Source organism: Cervus canadensis, chromosome 20, assembly GCF_019320065.1.
Source record: "Cervus canadensis isolate Bull #8, Minnesota chromosome 20, ASM1932006v1, whole genome shotgun sequence".
Lineage (NCBI taxonomy): Eukaryota > Metazoa > Chordata > Mammalia > Artiodactyla > Cervidae > Cervus > Cervus canadensis.
Window position 1 is genome coordinate 27,847,227 of NC_057405.1, and position 22,236 is coordinate 27,869,462.

General features: G+C 37.5%; 1 protein-coding gene across 1 annotated transcript in view; it reads right to left on the minus strand.

Annotated features, from left to right (window-relative positions):
* Nucleotides 1–8,045: 8,045 nt before the first annotated feature.
* Nucleotides 8,046–22,236, minus strand: part of TMEM30A (transmembrane protein 30A) — a 37,964-nt gene continuing 23,773 nt past the window's right edge. Inside the window, 5 exon segments of the mRNA XM_043439008.1 lie at nucleotides 8,046–10,718; nucleotides 13,162–13,368; nucleotides 13,985–14,128; nucleotides 15,144–15,231; nucleotides 21,762–21,869. Coding sequence (XP_043294943.1) covers nucleotides 10,525–10,718; nucleotides 13,162–13,368; nucleotides 13,985–14,128; nucleotides 15,144–15,231; nucleotides 21,762–21,869 — 741 coding nt within the window. The 3' untranslated portion in view covers nucleotides 8,046–10,524.

Genomic DNA, 22,236 nt, shown 5'->3' on the forward strand with positions numbered 1-22,236 from the left:
GCCGGCGCTCCTAACCATAGAGAGCGAAAGAGAGGGCGGCGGCCGTCTCTGCGCCTCGGCCTCTTCCCTGAGCGGCGGGATGGCCCGGGAGTTGAGGCTGGGGAGACACAGACGACTTTTGAGACCGGAGAAGCAAGCAGTGAGGAGTTACGTCCTCTTTTTAACTAGCTTAGATAAAATTAATGTGAGGCCAGGCTGCGAAAGAAAATTAGTGTGTGTATTTTGAACAAGAAGGCGTAGAACTCTGAGCAACCTGGTTTGGCTGGATAAAATACGAAACAAAAAGGGTTAACTCCTCTTACACGGATACGGTCAGTTTTGTTTTGTTTTCCGCTGTCGTGAGAACGTTACTGTTCCTTGAGCTGAGAATGTGCTGTGCAGAGCTGCGTCGGGATACCAGTTTTTATCTTCTTCTACCTTTGGATGCTGCGGAACTCCCCATTCATGAAACTCTCCCACAGGGTCGCGAAATTGTGGAAGCTGTTCGCTTGTTTCTCTGAGTCTGGGAGAACGCTGAAAAGAGGGGGAAATTTTAATTGGGGGGCCAGAAACGAGAGGGCAAATCTAGACTCTTGGGGCTTGCTGCCTCAGGCTGGCAGGGCACCTTCCGTGATTGGACTTGCTAGGCACAGCAATTATCGTACAGGTAGCTTCGTGCTTAAATAGCCCCACATGACAAGTGCCCACCCCCACGCGGGCTATAAACAAACAGCTACCCCATACTACAATAAATATCTGTCCACCTTTTCACAAACATAATTATTCCATTGTCATTTCAAAAAGCTGATGATACATGGTTTCAGCTAGTTGAAATGTGTAGATAAAATAACTGAAATTCCTTCTTTAGGGTTAGACCCAAGTTACTTGTTCCCAGTTATTTTCCTCACCAGTTTTAATACCCAATTATGTATTAATTTGTATATTTATAAACTATGAATAACCAGTTCATCTCTTGCCTAGATTGGGACGGAAAGGACCTGGTTTATTCTCTACTGTGAATTATGCACTGTAATCAAATACTTGAGCATAATTACCCGGGGCCAACAGCTGAGGCATAGCAATCTTTCAATGGATTGTCTATAATTTGTAACTGTTAAAGTTGTATATGCTTGTATGTTTTCTCCATTTAGCCAACTGGATAGTAATTAAGAACAGAGATTATGTGAATTTCTTATCAGACCCCTGGGACTGCTTAAAGGAGGTAGACTACTAGGCAGCAGATGAATTCATGATATATCTAGGAGATTTACAATTTTGTCCAAAAAGAACCAAAGAGGCACATAAAATAGATTCTAAAGTAGATGTAGATCCTTATATTCATGTCATTACAATTTTCCCCTCTTATTAATGTATCATTCCATGAGCATATAAACACATTCCCAAATTAAACAAATCTGGTATGAGTTCAGTTACCATAACATTTCTCTTCTCCACCATAAAACACAGATTTTCTTATACTTTCTTCCCTTCCACTCCTAATGCTTTAAACTGTCAGTATCAATTTTCCTCTTTTCCATCTATTGGCTACATTTAGCACAGTAGATCATTCCCTCACAGGATCTCTTCAGTTTTTAATTTGGAAGTAAATCATATAGCAATACCGTATTAACATGTATGGTTCGAAATGTGATCCCAATGAGACTTTCACACACTCCTCCTTCAGTGGTTCTATTTCAGAAGCTGCCACTGTTAGTTTCCTTTCTTTGATCCTCATCCTCTCAATTTCTGAATTTCAGATTACAACTTCTACATTCATTCCCTCTTGTGATTTCATCCAGTGCCATCAAACATCATTTGTGTGCAGCCAGCTTTCCAGTCTTTCCCCTTGCACTCCAGACATCCCTACTTAGATGTCTAATGGGCATCTCAAACTTAAAACTGAATTCTTTCTACTCCTTATTTCTAAGCTTTCTCTGTAATTTTACATCAAGCCCCAGACTTGGGCTTTTTTCTATCATATCCTGTAACTAATCCATAAGAATACCCCACTGGCTGCACTTTCAAAACAGATGAATCTGACCACTCCTTGTATCCCCACAGCTACCACCACTCGAGGCCAAGCCAGCATCTATTGCTTGCCTCACTGCAAAAAAACCCTTTTAAAATGGTTTCCCTGCTTCTACTCTTCCACTCAATCTGTCTTCCACACAGCAATGATCCTTTTAAGGACTTAGATAATGACTCTGCTTAAAACTTTTTCTTCACTGTTGTATCCCCAGCACCTAGAACTGGCATGTTAGAAAACACTCAGTAAATACTGGTTAAGTGAATAGTACACTGTACAAAACAGCGAACTCATTTTACTGAGTATAAAAATTCACAAAATCCTTCTTAATACTTGTACTTTCAATCATTTTTCAGTCCCAGGGTCCCTCACTCATCATCCCCTTGGCTGTGTAACTGACTTTCCTGACAGAAAAACACAGCTGAAATTTGCCTGGGTGCCTATCAAACTTTAATTTTCCCAGGCACACTTGAAATTTGTTACCTGATTTGTAAGTTCATTCTCTGAAGCAGAGTATTTATTTTCAAAATAGGTTCTTTTCGAAAACATCAGTTTGGGGTTCTTTTGTAATATCACAAAATTATTAGAAATGGCTCTTTCATTGAAAATCTTTCCTTCTGAGAACTCTAGAACTTCATAAGAGAACTGGCAGTATGCTATTTAGATATGTGGAAAATCTGAGGTGGGTAATGGTAAATTTAACTTTTGCTGTAAGATACTTTTCTGGATGTAGATGTGAAAGTACTAAATGAAAAAATTTCACAGTTACTGAGGAAAAGTTACCAAATCACAGTTAACTCAATCTTCCTTTTTCTTTAAAAAAAAAAAAAAAAAGACAACACTTACTTTCATCCTGCCTAGAGCTCCTCTACATAAAAAGCAGAGGAAAGCCAGAATAGAGCTTTGTGTGATTGGGATGTATTTTAACTCTGGAATCACCCTTAAGCCACTTAAAGCTTTACAAAAAGAATGTAGCAGAATGGCTTCATGTGAAGTTTAATGTATTAAAAACTACTAGCTTGATAAAAGATAGATATAACTTCATATTTTCTTTGGTTATTACATAAGAATCAGGAAACATTTGGCTGTCTCTACTACTGTATTATTTTGTTATTAAATAATTTCTCTAACTGCAACCTGCAGTCTTTTCATCATCAAAGTTAGGGACTGGGCTAATGACTTTTATCCTTGGATCTAAAATCCTATGTATGAAAAATACTTTCATAAAACCACAATATAAGTTCACTCCTATTGAACAATTTGTTTGCTACCCCCAATAAATTATTATTATTATGAAGGTTAACACTTTGTGATGTGCTCATGGGATAACTTTAAACCCCCGACCTTTAATAATTACAAAGATAATACACACATAAGAGTAAATTATGATGCAGACAGAATGACTTTCTGGTAACTGATATAGGGTTGCTACGGGAAACTCAAGGAAAGTTGTGTTCATTCGGAACGTTTTTAAAAGGCTGAATTTGAGCAAGGTCTGGTAGAATTAAATGGGGTAAAGATTAAAAGTCATTTCCACACTCAAGGCAAGAACATGATTAATAACAGGTATAATAATCATCAAGCATAATCTACTACAGGAACTGTAAAACAGAGGCCTGGATGGGAGTGAAAAGAGAAAAAAAAATATTACAAGTTAAGAACCTGGAAGTTAGAACCTGGATCTGTCATTTAATAGTAATCTCTCTCTCTTTAGTTGCTAAGTCTTGTCCGACTCTTGCAACCGCATGGACTGTAGCCTGCCAGGCTCCTCTGTCCATGGGATTCTCCAGGCAAGAATACTAGAGTGGGTTGCCATTTCCTTCTTCAGGGGAGCTTCCCGACCCAGGAATCGAACCTGGATCTCCTGCATTGCAGGCAGATTCTTCACCAACTGAGCTATGAGGGAAGCCCTAAACAGTAATACGAAGGAAGGCAAATTTCACTATTTATACCTGTTTATCTGTAAAATGGAGATACTAGTACCCATCATCAAGTGGCTGTGAAGATTAAATGATACAATTCAGTAAATGTGAGCTATTATCACGAGAGGAAATGCTGGAAAGGAGATATGGGTCAACAGAGAAAGTATCCAGGTAGAAGGCATAGCAGATGCAAGGCAAGGCAGAGGAAAACTGGTGAACAGATCTCTTGGGGAATGGCATGCAAGTAGTTTGGTTTGGTAGGACAAATGGAAATGTGAGGCAACAGTGGAAGACTGGAGATTTTTAATGATGAGTTTCAGATTTTATTCTGAAGGTGTTTGGGCCACTTAAATTAAGGTTTAAATGGCAAATGCTTTAGAATCAGAACTCTTATTTCAAGATCATTCTGGCAGTAGTGAGAAGGCTGGATTGGATATGAGCTACTAGCACAAAGAGTCTATTAGCAGGCACTTGAAGGGAATTGCTACCCACTCCAGTATTCTTGCCTGGAGAATCCCCATGGACAGAAGAGCCTGGCAGGCTACAGTCCAAGAGGTCACAGAGTCAGACAGACTAAGCGACTAACACATTACAGTAATCCAAGAAATCCAAACAAAACCTGCTGTCAGCAGCAAGAGAGATGTAGCTAGAGGAATGTAGGTTAGAAGATGGGTTAGAGAGTCAACAATGAGGAAGCACCTTCAAAAATTAACAGAATGTAGTGATTTATCGGATTGGGAAGTTGGGGAGGTGAGCAGATTTCTGGCTTAACTCATAAGATGGTTGCTCATACCATTCACCACATCAAGTAATGTAAGAGAAAGACCAGGCTAGGATGGGATGGGCTCAGCTGATTTGAAAAAAAGTTGTTCACTGAGTGCCATTTTTCTATACTTTGTGCTAAATGCTTATCATCTATCACTTGCCTTATTCTTCAAATCAAAATCTGCCAAGTGGGTATTAAAACCCCATTTTACTGGCAAGGAAATGATAAGTAAATGATTTAGAAGATTAAATTATCTGAAGATACAGTTTATATATTTAAGAGCCAGGTCAGCCTGATTCTAAAAACTGTATAATTCTACAGAATCTTTCAGACGCAGATTGACAGTGAAGAAACCACAGTGCAATAGTGGGGCGAAAGGCTAGCTGAAGAGGTATTGAACTGTAACTTCCCTTTTACAAGCTTCGTTGTGAAAAAGTGAAGACAACAGACCCCAGGGATTATTTTAGACCACTGATTCAACTATTATTTCACATGTAATTGTAAAGCTATTTTTTTCTACGTTTCTTGTCCTTGAAACAAAGGACAAGAAATGCAGAAAGTGGCATATCAGTCTTCACAGTAAAAGTGGTGTACGGTAAGTTCAATCCTCTTCCACATCACCCTTTCATAGAAAAGCCTCTGACGTACAGATAAGCTCACATTAATTTAAAAACACAATAAAATCACCAAAATGTACTTCAAGGTGGTTCCAGTTTAAGATAGTGGATTGGCCCCAAAAGTTTGCCACTCCAGTAAAATGAAAGAAAAGGAATTCAAAGAGATACTTTTAGTTTTATCACCTTAGATGAATCTCAAAGGCATTATGCTGAATAAAATAAGCCAGCTTCAAAAGGTTACATATGAATACATTTATGACATCCCAGGAGACAAAACTATGGGGGTGGGAAAAAGATCAGTGGTTGCCTGGGTTTAAGGGTGGAGGAAAGGGTGACTAAAAAGCTGTACAGTAGAAAGGAGACGGGATTGTGGTACTGCTCCATACTCTAAGATGGCTACACAAATCTATACATGTGTTAAAATTCTCAAAACTGTTCAAGAACAAAAAGTAACGACTGTTGTATGACAGTCTAAAGGACATTTTAAAAAAATACAGCCTAAAAAGATGGAGAGGAAAAGGAGACAGAAACAGAAAATTAATTTTAACAGATTTCTGGAAAACAGAAAGGAGATGGGATATGGCTGGGCAGGACAGAGGGAGCCACTATCTGAAGGGACTGCAAGGGGACGGATACCACTGAGAAGCATGTTGATGGGTTCCAAAACCCCTGAGAAGCTCAGACTTGAAAGGAGAAGTTACAGCAGAGTGGAGTCAAGGGACCAGCCTGAAAATGAGTAGCTGAAAACTGTACACAACAGAATGGTCCGATCCCTGAGATCTCCGCCCCTCTGCCTCTCGGCCAAAGACCACCTCCCACCTCCGTCAGGTCTCCCACAGGCAGAAGACAAGAGTTTTTATCTGGAAAAAGTAATGGGAGACAGCGAGATGGACAGCATATACAAACGGACAGGCATAGTAGAAATATGTGAAGTGGAAACAAACTGAGAGGGCAGACAAGGCAGAAACAGAGAGCTCAAAGCAGTAAGAGACAGATCCTCTTTCAACCCTTCCTTTTGCAGAAGACCAGAGAATTCATCCCGAGAAAAACTGAACAATCCCACAGAAAAGGCCTCCGGCCGAAGGACTGATAGTCATTCCCTAATGCAGTGCTTCTCAAAATTCAGTCTACTTACAGTTGCTGACCTGCCAACCATTTATTACTCGTCTAAGCATTTTATCATGAGCAGGAACAAATGATGCAGAGTGCCAGTTTTGAGTAGCACTGTGCTAGGGAGACCGTCATTTGTCAAGCACTAGCCCACAAAGAGCGAGCTTTCAGTGAGTTTTCAGGGTCCATTCACACACAATAGGGTGCTCAGACTAGCCAGAAGTATGAGGAAATTCACCTACATGAGTAAATTAGGCCACAGCAGATCCAACACAGGAGGGTGCAATGAGAGCATGGGGTGGCAGCTGTGTAGTTGGCCAAAAAACCACCAGTACAGACGGGGGAGAAGGACAAATGCAGGACAGACCTTCCTAGCAAAAACCGGGGATCGGGTTATCCGATATTTGGAAACAAAACCCATCAAAAGACTAGCAATGAGAACATGATGGACCTGCCAAAGAAGCTGGAAAAATTAAGACAGGCTTCCAGAAAGTTACATAAATGTTAAAATGTAGGATGATTCTTAATTCCGGGAAAAATAAAGTATACATCTTGGTGCTCTCCTTTGCTCTACTGTATACAGTTAAAGTCATAGTTAAATAATAGTTAATGTGTTTATTAAATATTATAACTATATAATAGGAGAAGGGGAGGTATGTGTGTTAGCTAAATTGTCAGGTAATAGCATCAAGAAGAAAATAAGGTCTCAAGTTATTAAATCAAGCAATAGTAGAACAGGCATGTTATTTATATACACCAGATAAATACCAAAAGTAACAACTTTTGAAGTCAAAGTGATCACCCCTAGAAGGCAAAGCTGGGGCAGGTTAAGATGCTGTTTTTCATCTTAATGCCTTCAGATGTTTTTTTAACTGTGTACCGTTACTTTGATAAATTTTAGATATATAAAAGAAAATAAGGTCACCATGGTCTGACTCGATTTTAGACATATTTATTCTGAAATTTCAAATAACATTAGGGGAAATATGATTTTTATGTTTATTAAAGGGCATGGGCAAGAAACTGGCTCTGATACAACTTTGCCAGATTATCCAAATACTATATTTATGCATCAAATTCTCCTTGAAACAGCACTTCCTTACTCCCTCCATCCTCCCCTCAAAGTAACCATGTTCACAAAGAACAGAATCCTGCAGCTTACCCAGCAAAGGACGACAGAGTAACACGAAGGCGGTGTTCCCATGAAGACAGGGGGTGAGAGGCTTAACGGCAGCCATGAAGCCCACCTCTCGGCTGCTCCTCCTTCCTAGTCTGGCTTTTCATTTCTTATGCCCCCTCCCTACCTTCTTCATTATTTTCATCACCCTTGTCTCCCTACCAGTTTTTCATTTTCTGTTTACCAAAAATCTCCCTTGCTCTAATACCAAATCCAGCCTGTCTGCCTATAACCACTTCCTAGGAAGAACAGATGCTGTTCAGTAATACAGATAACATCCTGCAATTAATGCTGTCAGAGTGACCAATACACACACAAATGGCAATCAAATCTAGGCATGAAAATGTTACAACTTGGACGCATTGAGCTTGAGCTAAAATTCAGAGCTAAACATTAGCAACAATACTGGGGCACTGTTACTTTAGCAAGACACTTAAACATAGCAAAATTAATTTTTTTCATTTTTATTAATACAGAATATACTAACAGTAAGTTATCTTTCAATATAATCAAGGTTACAAATAAACTGTTACTAACCCATAAACAATTAACAGTCACTTGACTCTTCTCTTGGTTGAATAATTCTCTATTAGGTAGTACAGTTATTTTTACCAATTTATTTTTAAACTGTTTTATGATTCCAAAGAAATTTCTTAGTCTTTACTTATTAAATAATTCCATCAATTGGGAACTTCATATATCACAATTATTTCCAGCAAGTTAATGCATTCTTCAATGCCTTCTACTCAACCTAGTTGTCTTAAAATGCATTCTGATTCTTTGAAAGCTGAGTATGACATCAGTGTTTCCAAAAGGTGAGCATAAAGCCCATAAGAAAGAAATGTTTTCCTTCCTTCCCCCAGTCACAGAGGCCATATGAGTGTTCCACATTCTTCATATTTAGCAACAGGAATCCCGTACAACTCAAACGGCAGCAGACAAGGGAGAACTTAGGCCATCAATGTACTTGTAAAACAGATAAAGCTCCAAATATATTCTAAGATTCCATCTTCACCACAGATGACAAAGGGTTGGAGAGGCTCTTCGACTTTTCTGTAGCAGCAATCCTGGTCCTCCAGTTAGAAAAAGAGACACAGGATGGCAGTCCTTCTTAAACAGCACACACTCAATCTGCAAATACTGGGAGAAGTCCTCTCCCCTATTGATATATCCCCAAAAATATATTGCCATGTGCAAGAGGGTCAATTATCAGAATAAATAACCATATTCTGAAGGACTGACAAAAACAAAGAATAGTTTTACACAAAGAATACCCTATGCACTCAGAAATTTCAGGATAACCATACATTAAGTACCTCATGCAAGTAATATTCTGTTAAGTATGAACTACAAGTTCTTTTAACAATGAATTTCATATTGTACAAAACTTAAGTGTGGCACATTTCTACTATTACCATTACATTATTTTTTTTTAAAAATGTAGTCAAAATTGATACATTACACAGACCTTTTGACTGAAAATATAACCAAAGGAAACTATTACAAACTCTTAATTCAAACAGGCGTTTTTCTATACAAACATATGAGTTATTTTAGTTTAAAAAAAATAGCCATTTCAATGCAATTAAGCCACCTCTGATTAAGACATACATTTCATGCATGTGAAAAAATAAGTTTACATTCAAGAATCAGTTCCATAGCAAACAAATTACAGCATTTATTCAAGAAGGAATATTAAAAATAATTCCAGGTAATAGAAAATAAAATAACTTCAAGCATATATATTATAATTTATCATGTACATACTCCGAAATCTCCAGAATTTAATTAGGAAATTTAAAGAATTTCTTTTGAAAGTATGTCTTAGAAAAACCAACCAAAACAATTGGTGCCATAACTAAAGAGAATGTCCATACACATCCACATTTGACCTACATGTAAAAACTGGATGAAATATAGAGGAAATAAAGGTTACTGTTCTCCAAAATCTCTGCAATATAATATTAGTACTTAGATCAAAACACTTACCTGCAAATTAAAAACAGCTTGAGGTATTTCCAATGCTGAAGCAAATTTCTGAATGTTAAATACCACAAGAATGAAAACAGTCTCCTCTGAACACTTATACCTGGTTTACAGTTGAGACAGAAGACAAGGTCTGCCAAGAAGTTTTCCCATCTCACCTATATCCTTGGATCCCTGATGAAGTGTAAGCTTCAAGGGAAATGGTCACATGTAAAAACAGCAAGTAAGATGAGTTTCCTGATTGCAACATCTTAGCCAAAATGGAAAGTGGAATTTTAAATTCTCCTGAGACCCACCTGACCTCTTCAGACACAAGCATTAATTCCTATGCTAGACAGGTTAAGCATGTCCTCTGAAATCAAATCTAAGCCTGACAACTGTACTGGATAAGCTGAATATAGGAATCACCTCAACAAAGATGGTACTTTAAGCCTTTACACACGACACATGAAAATGATGAAGTGTTTTATTTAGATTTGGTCTCTCTTCATCTTTTTGTAACTCTGGATCCTGAAAAGTTAGCAAGTCGTTATACTCATACATCTTGTAATCCCTTTCTTCACACAACAGGCACACATATACAGTATCACATGTCAATATATTATCATCAACACAGCATAAACATATAAGCAGCAGACGCGTTTCACATGAAAGAGGCTCTATGCATCACACAGCCTGTCCCAACAAATAAAAAAAACATCAGAATGCCATTTCAGCAGTTACAGTGTTGATATGATCAGTATAGCTAATCTGTTTTATACCCGTCATATGTTTTCATAAGTCATCCATAAGGAAGAAGCAGACGACAAAGACTGCTTTTGAAAAAATGTTATGTGCCAACTTCAGAAATGACATACTAACCAGAACATAGCATCTGAAAGCTAGGGTGAATAGGACTGGCCTCGATGCACATGCAGTGAATTTGTTTTCAGAATATAAAATTAAATGGTAATGTCAGCAGTATTACTACTGTTTCTATATTTATGATTAATTACTAGCAGTACAACTCCCAGAAGAAAGGAGATGGATCCAATAGCGATGTAAGCAATCCCCAAAAATGGATTTTTTCCTCCCATCCATGAAATGGTACTCAAGATCATCCGCTTCCGTCCATCAAATGAATGTACAGGGTAATCTGAAGAGTGTATAGGAAGACATCCATGTCTTGTTACTTGATTTTTAAAATACAACTTTAAAAGTTGGCATTTAATTCCTTGTAATTCATTGGTATAATTCTATGATAGACACTTACTCATATGTTCTAAATCACAAAATAATTATATAATTATTACCCTAAAGGATTGATTTCACAAACTGTTAGTAGTAGAAGCCAATATAGTTTAAAAGTAAAAGCAAGTAAATTTAAGAGTTACGTAATTTCTCGTTTCTCAGATATTTCTGTTCTCATTACACAGGAAGGGGTAAAAGGTCTGTAATGTGAAAAAAAAAATATTTCAGATAAACAGCAATGAAACCCATAGAGGAAAATGAGGTGAACAGACCAGGAGAAATGGGAAGAATGAAGGGACTGGGGCACTTTTTGAGCACTGAGCTCAAAAAGCATGTGCAGCAAGAGTGTCGTTATGAGAAGGTGGGAGGACTTAGCACAAGACAAAAAGCAGGACACTGAAGTTTTACATGGCGGACTTGGATCAATGAGCAAACTCACAGTGTGACAGAGTCAGGGGCTAAAACAGTGGGAATGAAGGAAGAAACGGGACATCGACACACTGGATGAGCTACATCCATGGACCAATCCCAGGATCCTGGCAAGAGTTAGGGCAGAGAAGAAGACAGAACTAAGTCCCTAAGCAAAAGGTTCACAACTTCTTCAGACGCATCTTTTGAATCAAGTGTGAGAGTTCCCATCTGTTTCTCCAGCTTCTGTAGCTCCCCAGCCTGAAAGACAGGCCCTGTGACTCCAATGGGAGGCTCAGTTCTACTAGTTCTTAAATCAATCCCAGCCCAAGACAGGAATGATTATAAGAGTTCTAACCAACCCAGTACTCTATGGGATGTGGTATCAAATCATCCATGCTAGTCTCTCAATATCCCAACCCTAAAAACGGGGCTTCTGCCTTGATTCCAATCTCTAGTTCCCACCTTAGACTCAGTTTTGATAATTAACCCTTGATGTTTGCAGGTCTCATTTCTGTCTTACTGATTTTCAAAACAGTCTCCGTTTCTCCTACAGTTTTCTTGGTGCAAATTATCTGTCAGCCAAGAAATCCTGAGTGCTCCAAAGCCTTCCCTTTCTTGTGCTGTAGGCTGCAGGCAGACCTCTACTTTGGCTATAGCCTCAAGACTGTTCTCTCTACCAGCACCTAAATTGAGTCTGTTTGTCTAAAACTGCTGCTATGTAGGCAGAGTTTCAAACACTTGGTCACTTTCAGTCTGTTACTATCAGGTCACGCTCAGGTGTGTACTGAGGTGCAAAATCAAAAGACTAAGGATCCAAATAGATCTTTACTTTGAAATGAAGTCTATTAATTCAACCATTTATTAATCTAAACTGAAACTATATATTTAAAGCTAACTTGGGTTATGAAAAATCAAAAATGTAAGATCAGCAAACATTTAAATACTAATATCTGAGCTATTTTTATCCATGATATATATATACAAGCAATGGGCTAGAGATTAAAAGATATAAGGACTTTGTTTAGAATAAAAGTTAGTGCCCAATATTTCTAGCTTAGGAAAGACTCTGCACCCAGGATGATATGGACAGTTCTGACTACTTGAGTGAACCAGCCTGGGATGCAGCCTACAGTGGCGGTTGATGATAAAGTCCACAGCCTTTGGAGTCAATAGCCTGATTCTGAACCCTGATTTTTCTACTACTTGTGTAATCTCAGGTAAGTTACTTCAATGCTCTATGTTCCTGTATTCTTGTCTACAACATGGAGATGATACCTGTCTCACAATGCTTGAAATAAATAATATATGCACAGTATTTAATATAACTCTGACATACAGTTAGGATGAAATAAATGATATTTAACAGCACTTAAAAGTCTGCCTAAATTATTAAGGTAGAACAATACAGCTAATGATAAATATGCTTTGGTACTATAAACAGAATAGTTATAAATAATTATGTTGATATGAAGTAACAAACTCATTAATTTTTAATATCTAAAAAAATATTGAAAAAATGTTTAAAAAAAAAAATACTGAAACAGCCCAGTACCAGCACCACTTATTTGCTAAGCACTAGGTACACTTACTAGCCTTTGCACTAAACTCAATTACAATCTCTCTTGTAAAAATATCTTAACTTATTAATAAATCTAACACTACAGTTTAAATAATTTACCAAGTAATATGGGAACCCCTGATCACTTCACTTTTTCATCAAATAATATGCGTGAATTCTAGTCCAAAGTATACAGAAATTCAAGACGTTTCTGGAAGAAACAAGTTAAAAGAGACTTTCTCATACATATACACACACTCTTATAAAAATGCAGTGAGCAAAACTAAAGTACAAAGTAGCATGCCACATAACTGAGACAAGGTTGGACTATACTCCTTTCAAATTCTTTGAATCTGTGCACATGGCCAAAAAAGGATACTGTATGTGATATTCAAATAGTATCGTCCAGCTGGTAATGTTGGATGTAAATCATTTTTCCGCTCTATAAGACGATATAACTTACGAAAAGTAGGTAATGCTGCAGTACGCATCCAAACAATAAAATCCTCATTTATGAATCCATTATTATCTTCGTCAGAATCCAACATGTAAACTGGTTTAACCCAGTTTACTGGCTTTGTTGTACCTTAAAAAGGAGATGGGAGTGGAATGGGGAGACAAAGAATTCAATTTTATTAAGAGTTTCACTGAAAAGTCACACTCTAATAAAACAAAGATACACAATATGAATATTTTCCCTATGTGCAAAAATAGAAATACAGTCATATTCTAAGTCTTAAAATCTAAAGAGAAATCAATTCCTCACAGAAAACCTTAACAAATAATTACAAAGATTTGATTGATAACTCAATTAAGAGATTACTAAAAGTAGGCTACTGAGTATGTACCAAAAGGCAGATGACTTAATGCAAAGATATAATGGTAAGAAACATTACATTATGAAATAAAGGAGGCAAAGAAACAAACAAAAATTTGGACTTATAAAATTTAAATAAATACTTGTTTAAAATAAACTTTGTCACAACTTTAAAAGATTATAGCTAAAACATGTAGAAAAGTACCAGAGAAATTCAAGATGAACAGTATGTGTTTCCTGTAGAATTTTAACACATTAGAACATGCTACATATTTTACCTAACTTGACATGAAGAAAAGTTGTTTAAAAAACCATAAACTTTTTAAAGATACTAAAGACTGAAAATTTACAGATTATGTTTTAAGGGATAGCAGTAATACTCTACCTTTGAATCGTTCTGCTAATGGGTCTGTTCCCGGGGGATTTCTGAATTTTACATTTTTATCTGTCCACCAAGCAATACCTTTCTTTTTCAAAGGAACAGGCATAAGATCAGATGCATTGCCAACCTGAAACAATTCTAGTGTATCTGGTCACAAGAAAAGAGAGATATTACTAAACATCTACTGAAAATCCATAGTAACAGCTTTACTCCATGAGAAAGAGGATCTGGTATTTGCTTCCCAAAGCAGTTTTAACAAAGCAGGCACATGATGTGCATCTGCTCATGGTTATTTACATGCGAATTAACTATGGTAACTTCATGATCCTAGATGAACTTGCCTTCCCTCAATACAGTTCCAGGTCATTTTCCTACACGGCTAGCTGGTATGTGATAAGGTCAAATGTTTTAATCTTAACACAAATAAAGCAAGTTACAAGGTAAATTTGCCTCTCCTTCTATTCTTTAAAAAAAAAAATACATTGCTAAATAGCTTCTGGCTTACCAAATTCTCTATCTGCACTGTTCAACATAGTAATCACTGGCTATATTGCTACAGAGCCCTTGAAATTATGGCTCATCCAAATGAATATGTTTTGTAAGGATATAATATACATCAAAGGTTTTATATAAAAAATTAGTACGTAAAATATCTCACTAATAACTTTATATACTGAACATCACTTACATGCTGAAATGATAATATTTGGGGCATACTGAGTTTAATAAAATATTATTAAAGTTAATGTAACTTGGTTTTTATTGTTTTTAATGTGACTATCAGAAAACTTAAAATTATATACATGTCTCACATTTATGGTTCATATTATATATTCGTATCAGACAGTGCTGTAGCCCCTTTTTAATGGTATAAATATTCAAAGTTGGTTTATCATATACGAAACCAGAAGTTAGCAGAATGTCTCTGCTTCTTTCTTCTCAGAGACAGAAATTCATTCTTAAAATACAAGAATTCACAAAAGAAAGTCATAAAGCATTCCAATATTCCACTGCATAACTAATACTATATATTAAAGCTGTTGAATTTTACAATTTCATGTTCCTGTTCAATTGCTAAGTCCATTCTTGTTTCTGTAAGCTTATACAAATATTCCTAACTATAGTATAATATATATAATCTTTGTTTATCTCTATATCATACCATTAAACATGCTGTTGGCTATAGCCCCACAAGGAGCAATTGGTTTGTCTTCATTTCTTCGATAAGGCTCACACTCCTTACTGGGATTCTGATATTCAAAAGGAAAGAAGAGAGGAATTATTACCCAGGCCTCTGAGAGATCTATTAGTTAGCCCTAATTACTGATTAAAAATGCAATGCCTACATATTTCTTATTTGCAATGCATACAGAGTGTCTATACTATGGGCAAACTATAAACAAACCACATTTAACTATACAAAAAATATATTCCTTAACATTATTGCTTTATAACCTTTCTTTGCATGTATTTTGTCACACAGATACATGTCAAAATGAAATTTTAAAACATCTTCATACCAACACAGAAATCATAACTACAGTTTTCGACCCAAGAAAAATTGAGAAGCCATCTATTGTCAATCCAGCTATAACATAATGAAGGGAGTCTTAAACTGGAAGTAAGACTGGAGCTTCTAGTTCCAACTAATGTACTGCGTAACTTCAGGCAAGCCCCTTGACTTATCTGGGCCTGACTTACAAAACGAACATGTTCAACTAGATAATTTCAAGTTCTGTAATTTGGAGTTAAATCCTCAAATTAAATCCTGTGGAAGGAAGGAAGAGAAAGCAGGGAAGAGGGCTGGCTGATTGGAGAGAAGGAAAGAAAAGAATTCCCAGAATATACCAGTCTTCTCTAAATTGTGCATCCAGGTTAAAGAAAACAAACATGTTGGCAAGGCAAACAGCAATTCACCTGTCCTCCAGATTCAGTTTTGATTCAGTCCCTACTGAAGATCTCAAGGAAACATGTAAATTGTAGAGTTAATCTAGAGAGTCTACCAAGTCTAACATGAGGTATATGTCTGAGTTATTCTGCAACTCCAAGGCCACAATAGGCCATGTCTCAAAACACATAAACAAACCAAGATAGTCCCAATTTGAAATTAACTAGAACCTAGTGTCCTAGGGCTATTCCATTATCACCAATTTTGTCATGTATCTATATTCTCATTGGAAAAAGAACTACAGGAGTGAAAAAGACAGGAGAAGGTTAAAGAAATGTGGCAGGAATTTCATAAAGTCTCTTTAATATTTGACTTCTCAGCTTTTCGGTCCCTGTGCCATCTACATTCATAAAGTTATTATTCTAAGGCCATGAAGATAGACAACATATAATTAGCCTATTATTTGATTGTTTTGATAAAAACTGTGATTTCAAGAAAAAAAGGTAAAATAAACTCTCAGTGTAACATATATATATTGTAACCATGAAACTCTTGGGGGGCGAGGGAGGGAGTGGAATAGCAACTTCATTTGGAAAACCAGCAGAGAGAGGAGATGGTGGACTTGAGTCCTGAAGAACTGTCTTCTAGCTACTAAATTACTGAAGAAGTTTTAAAGGAAAATATTCACTACCTAGTCATCAGGTACTGAGCTAAGCAATGTTACATACTTTGTAGTAACTGGCTTAGAAAAACCATTTGATGAGTACCAAACATGTACCACATACCATGAAAGGTGCTAGAAAGGGCAAAATGAAAGAAAGAAAAAAAAAGTCTCTGCTTCTCAGCAGCTCACAATGTAACAAGGGAAACAAACCCAAACACAACCAACTATAATATGAAATGAGAGCCATGATAAAAGTGTCTATATTTATTCCATATATATTTATTAAATGCCTCTCATGTGCTGGGCACTGTAGAGGTACTTGGTACATGTTGATTAAAGAAAGTCATGCTCCCTGCTCTCATGGGCCTGCAGTATGGTTGGGAAGACAGAAGATAAGTAAATAAATGATACGGGGAAGTCTTTCTCATGAAAGTTAAGACCTGAAGAAAGTAGGAGACAGCCACGTGAAGAGCACATAGGAGAGCCTGAAGCAGAGAGAACAGTACACGCCATTTAGAAAGAACCTGGTATTTCTGAGAAAGTAAAGGGGGAATGTAGTTAAGAGCGTGGGCAATAGGAGAGTCGTGCATAGCTCAGATCATCCTGAGTAAACAAACCACTGAAAGATTTTAGGCAGAGAAATGGTATTTATGTTTTTTTAAAGATCACTCTAGCGTTACGTAGAAAACAGCCTGGAAAGGAAGAGAGAGAGTGGATGATATGGGGAGACTGTATTAAGTAAAGTATGAAATGAAGCATGAACACAGCATGAGTGAAGTACACACGGAGAGAAGTTATTCTGCATCCAGAGACACTAAACAGCAGGCCTGAGATGAGAGGAAGGACCTCCAGAGAAAGAGTAAAAACCACAATCTGGACAAATGAAATGTAAATGCCCAAATGGGCAGATTACGTGTGTCACCAAGCATAGTTAGGTAACGGTATATATGGCCTAGGGTAGCCAGGCCAAAGGTACATTAAGAATAAAATATAAAACCAAAGAGGCTGAAGTGGCAAGCTGACATCACATTGTGAAGGGCCTTACGTACAATGTTAAGTAACCTGGACTTCAATCTGTTTATTCTGAACATCTTTAAAATTTTTGAAAGCCATCTGGTCTTAAGTCATATATTTTGGTCTAGTCCAGGGATCAATAAATGACAGTCTGCAAACCAAATTCAGTCCAGGACCTGTTTTTGAAAAAGTTTTATTGGAACACAGCTACACCCATTCACTTAAGTACCGTCTATGGCTGCCTTCATTCTAAAATGGCAGAGCTGAGTAGCTGCAATGGACTACATGACCTGCAAAGCTGAAAATGTTTACTACTGGCCCTTTACAGAAAAAAATCCTAAGTTTAGTTGAAAAACTTTGCTTGAAGCTTGGAAGAAAAGAATCTCGGCTTCTTTTGCCCTCCGTGAAGAGTGTATCTACATAAAAGAACTGTAAATCAATCACCACTTCTGGGTCTTCCAACACACACCCAATCTATGATCCCAATCAACAAATTCTGAGTACCTGGTGTGTCTCACAGAACATCACCTTCTCTGGACTTGTGGATCTCACAACATAAACCCCTACATGGACTGGTCCCAATATGATTCTAAATTGCATTCTAAGAGAGTCACTGTTTTTAAGTGATCCTTAAATTACTGTGGGACTCCCAAGGCTTGCTGCACTGGCACCAATAATATAAAATACTTGGGCACCAACCACTACAATGGATGCTGAACAACAGTCAGGAACCTAAGATCACCTAGTCCATAGATTGCCAAACCCAGCTGAGCATCAGAAGGGGAGCTTGTTAAAAACAGACATTTTAGAGCTCCAACCCTATAGACGTAGACATGAAAGACTTAGGAGTAATTCTGGACTCTCTATTTTCAAAAAGCTCCTCAGACAGTTTTTCAGTAACCCACTCTTTGGATTTTAGAACTTAGGTGTCCCACAGGGTAAAAAAGAGCATACATGTTTGATTTTAAAACATAATCTCAGAAATTAAAAGTAGTTTATTTACATATTCCTACCCAGTATAATAATAATGAATAAACCCAAACAGAACAAATTACATTCCCAGAATGCTACATTCATCAAATCCCATTACAAACTGTCTGTGGCTTTTGTTGTCTAGTCACTTACTCATGTCCAACTCTTTACAACCCCATGGATTGTAGCCCACCAGGCTCTTTTGAGTCCAAAATGCAGTTCTTGGGTGCAATCACAAAAACGACAGAATGATCTCTGTTCGTTTCCAAGACAAACCATTCAATATCACAGTAATCCAAGTCTATGCCCCAAACAGTAATGCTGAAGAAGATGAAGTTGAACAGTTCTAGGAACACCTACAAGACCTTCTAGAACTAACATCCAAAAAAGATGTCCTTTTCATTGCAGGGAACTGGAATGCAAAAGTAGGAAGTTAAGGCAAATTTGGCCTTGGAGTACAACATGAAGCAGGGCAAAGGCTAACAGAGTTCTGTCATGAGAACACACTGGTCATAGCAAACACCCTCTTCCAACAACACGAGAGGAGACTCTAAACATGGACATCATCAGATGGTCAGTACTGATATCAGACTGATTATATTCTTTGCAGCCAAAGAGGAGCAGTTCTATACAGTCAGCAAAAACAAGACTGAGAGCTGACTGTTGCTCAGATCATGAATTACTTATTGCAAAATTCAGGCTTAAATTGAAGAAAGAATGGAAAACCACTAGACCATTCAGGTATGACCTAAATCAAATCCCTTACGACTATACAGTGGAAGTGATAAATAGATTCAAGGGATTAGATCTGACAGACAAAGTGCCTGAAGAACTATGGAAGGAGGTTCATGACATTGTACAGGAGGCAGTGATCAACACCATCCCAAAGAAAAAGAAATGCAAAAAGGCAAAACAGTTGTCTGAGAAAGCCTTACAAATAGCTGAGAAAAGAAGAGAAGCTAAAGGCAAAGGAGAAAAGGAAAGATATACCCATCTGAATGCAGAGTTCCAAAGAACAACAAGGAGAGATAAGAAAGCCTTCTTCAGTGATCAATGCAAAGAAATAGAGGAAAACAAAAGAATGGCAAAGACTAGAGATATCTTCAAGAAAATTAGAGATGCCAAGGGAACATTTCATGCAAAGATGGGTACAATAAAGGACAGAAATGGTACGAACCTAACAGCAGTAGAAGATATTAAGAGGTGGCAAGAATATACAGAAGAACTGTACAAAAAAGATCTTCATGAACGAGATAATCACGATGGTGTGATCACTCAACTAGAGCCAGACATCCTGGAATGTGAAGTCAAGTGGGCCTTAGGAAGCATCACTACAAACTAAGCTAGTGGAGGTGATGGAATTCCAGTTGAGCTATTTCAAATCCTAAAAGATGATGTTGTGAAAGTGTTGCACTCAATATGCCAGCAAATCTGGAAAACTCAGCAGTGGCCACAGGACTGGAAAAGGTCAGTTTTCATTTCAATCCCAAAGAAAGGCAATCCCAAAGAATGCTCAAACTACCACACAATTGCTCTCATCTCACATGCTAACAAAGTAATGCTCAAAACTCTCCAAGCTAAGGCTTCAACAGTACATAAACTGTGAACTTTCAGATGTTTAAGCTGGATTCAGAAAAGGCAGAGGAACCAGAGATCAAATTGCCAACATCCACTGGATCACTGAAAAGGCATGAGAGTTCCAGAAAAATAGCTACTTCTGCTTTATTGACTAAGCCAAAGCCTCTGACAGTGTGGATCACAACAAACTGTCAAAAAATTCTTAAATAGATGGGAATACCAAACCACCTTACCTGCCTCCTGAGAAATATGTATGCAGGTCAAGAAGCAGCAGTTAGAACTGGACATGGAACAACAGACTGGTTCCAAATAGGAAACGGGGTACTTCAAGGCTGTATATTGTCACCCTGCTTATTTAACTTATATGCAGAGTACATCATGAGAAACGCTGGGCTGGAAGAAGCACAAGCTGGAATCAAGATTGCCAGGAGAAATATCAATAACCTCAGACACGCAGATGACACCACTCTAAGGCAGAAAGTGAAGAGGAACTAAAAAGCCTCTTGATGAAAGTGAAAAAGGAGAGTGAAAAAGTTGGCTTAAAGCTCACCATTCAGAAAACTAAGATCATGGCATCCGGTCCCATCACTTCACGGCAAATAGATGGCGAAATAGTGGAAACAGTGGCTGACTTTATTTTGGGGGCTCCAAAATCACTGCAGATGGTGACTGCAGCCATGAAATTAAAAGATGCTTACTCCTTGGAATAAAACCTATGACCAACCTAGACAGCATATTAAAAAGCAGAGACATTACTTTGCCAACAAAGGTCCGTCTAGTCAAAGCTATGATTTTTCCAGTAGTCATGTATGGATGTTAGAGTTGGACCATAAAGAAAGCTGAGTGCTGAAGAATTGATGCTTTTGAACTGTGGTGTTGGAGAAGACCCTTGAGAGTCCCTTGAACTTCAAGGAGATCCAACCAGTCCATCCTAAAGGAAATCAGTCCTGAGTATTCATTGAAAGGACTGATGCTGAAGCTGAAACTCCAATACTTTGGCCACCTGATGGGAAGAACTGACTCACTGGAAAAGACGCTGATGCTGGGAAAGATTGAAAGCAGGAGGAGAAGAGGATGACAGAGAATGAGGAGGTTGGATGGCATCACCGACTTGCTGGACAGGAATCTGAGCAAGCTCCGGGAGTTGATGATGGACAGAGAAGCCTGGTGTGCTACAGTCCACTGGGTAGCAAAGAGTTAGACACAACTGAACAACTGAACTAAACTGAAGGCTTTTCTACCCATGGGATTTCCCAGGCAAGAATACTGGAGTGGGTTGTCATTTCCTTCTCAAGGGGATCTTCCCAACCCAGGGGGTGGAACCCGAGTCTCCTGCATTAGCAGGAAGATTCTTTACAGCTGAGGCCAGGGAATTAACAAAGCAAAAATCCCAATGATACTATAAGAAACAAGCAGGAAGTAACACGTCCTCTGGCTGCAAGAAATCATTAGTCTATGCAAATTCCAGAGAAAAAAAATTTAACTAAAACCCTCACTGAACAAACTAAAAATGACAAGCAGTATTTTAATTTCATTTAACATTTTAATATCTATCATTTCTTATTGAAATGAGGATTGACAGATCTCACTGAAATGAGATAACACAATTATCACATGTTCTTAGTTATTAAAACACCAGTTTTATGTTCTATCACTTTACTTACAAGCAAAGCACTAGGATCTCCATTTAGTTGACCATCATCTCGAGATTTCACATAGCGACGATGGTTTTGATAGAAATTAGACAGTCCATAATACATAAACACATTGCCCTAGAGAAACAGAAAAAATGTTCATATGAAACTATTAAGTATAAAGCTTCATTCATACATAAAAACTATGTAATTTGGACTAGTTCAAAACGTTGATAACTTAAAACGCACTGGGGTGAATTCTGCCAGAACTGGAAATAAAGTTAAAGAAGGCATGCTCCAAAAAATCCAACAGTAAACTTTGAAATACCCTGAAAGACTTCAAAGATACCTATTTACATTAAAGCAAACAAATAAAAAAGCTCTCATGGAATCTATTAGCCTAATTTTATCTACTTTCAATTTTAAATTGTAAAGTAATTGTCTGCCAATTAAAATCCATGAATAACTTTTAAAAAATTTTTCTGTAATTCAGATTGGTCTTTAT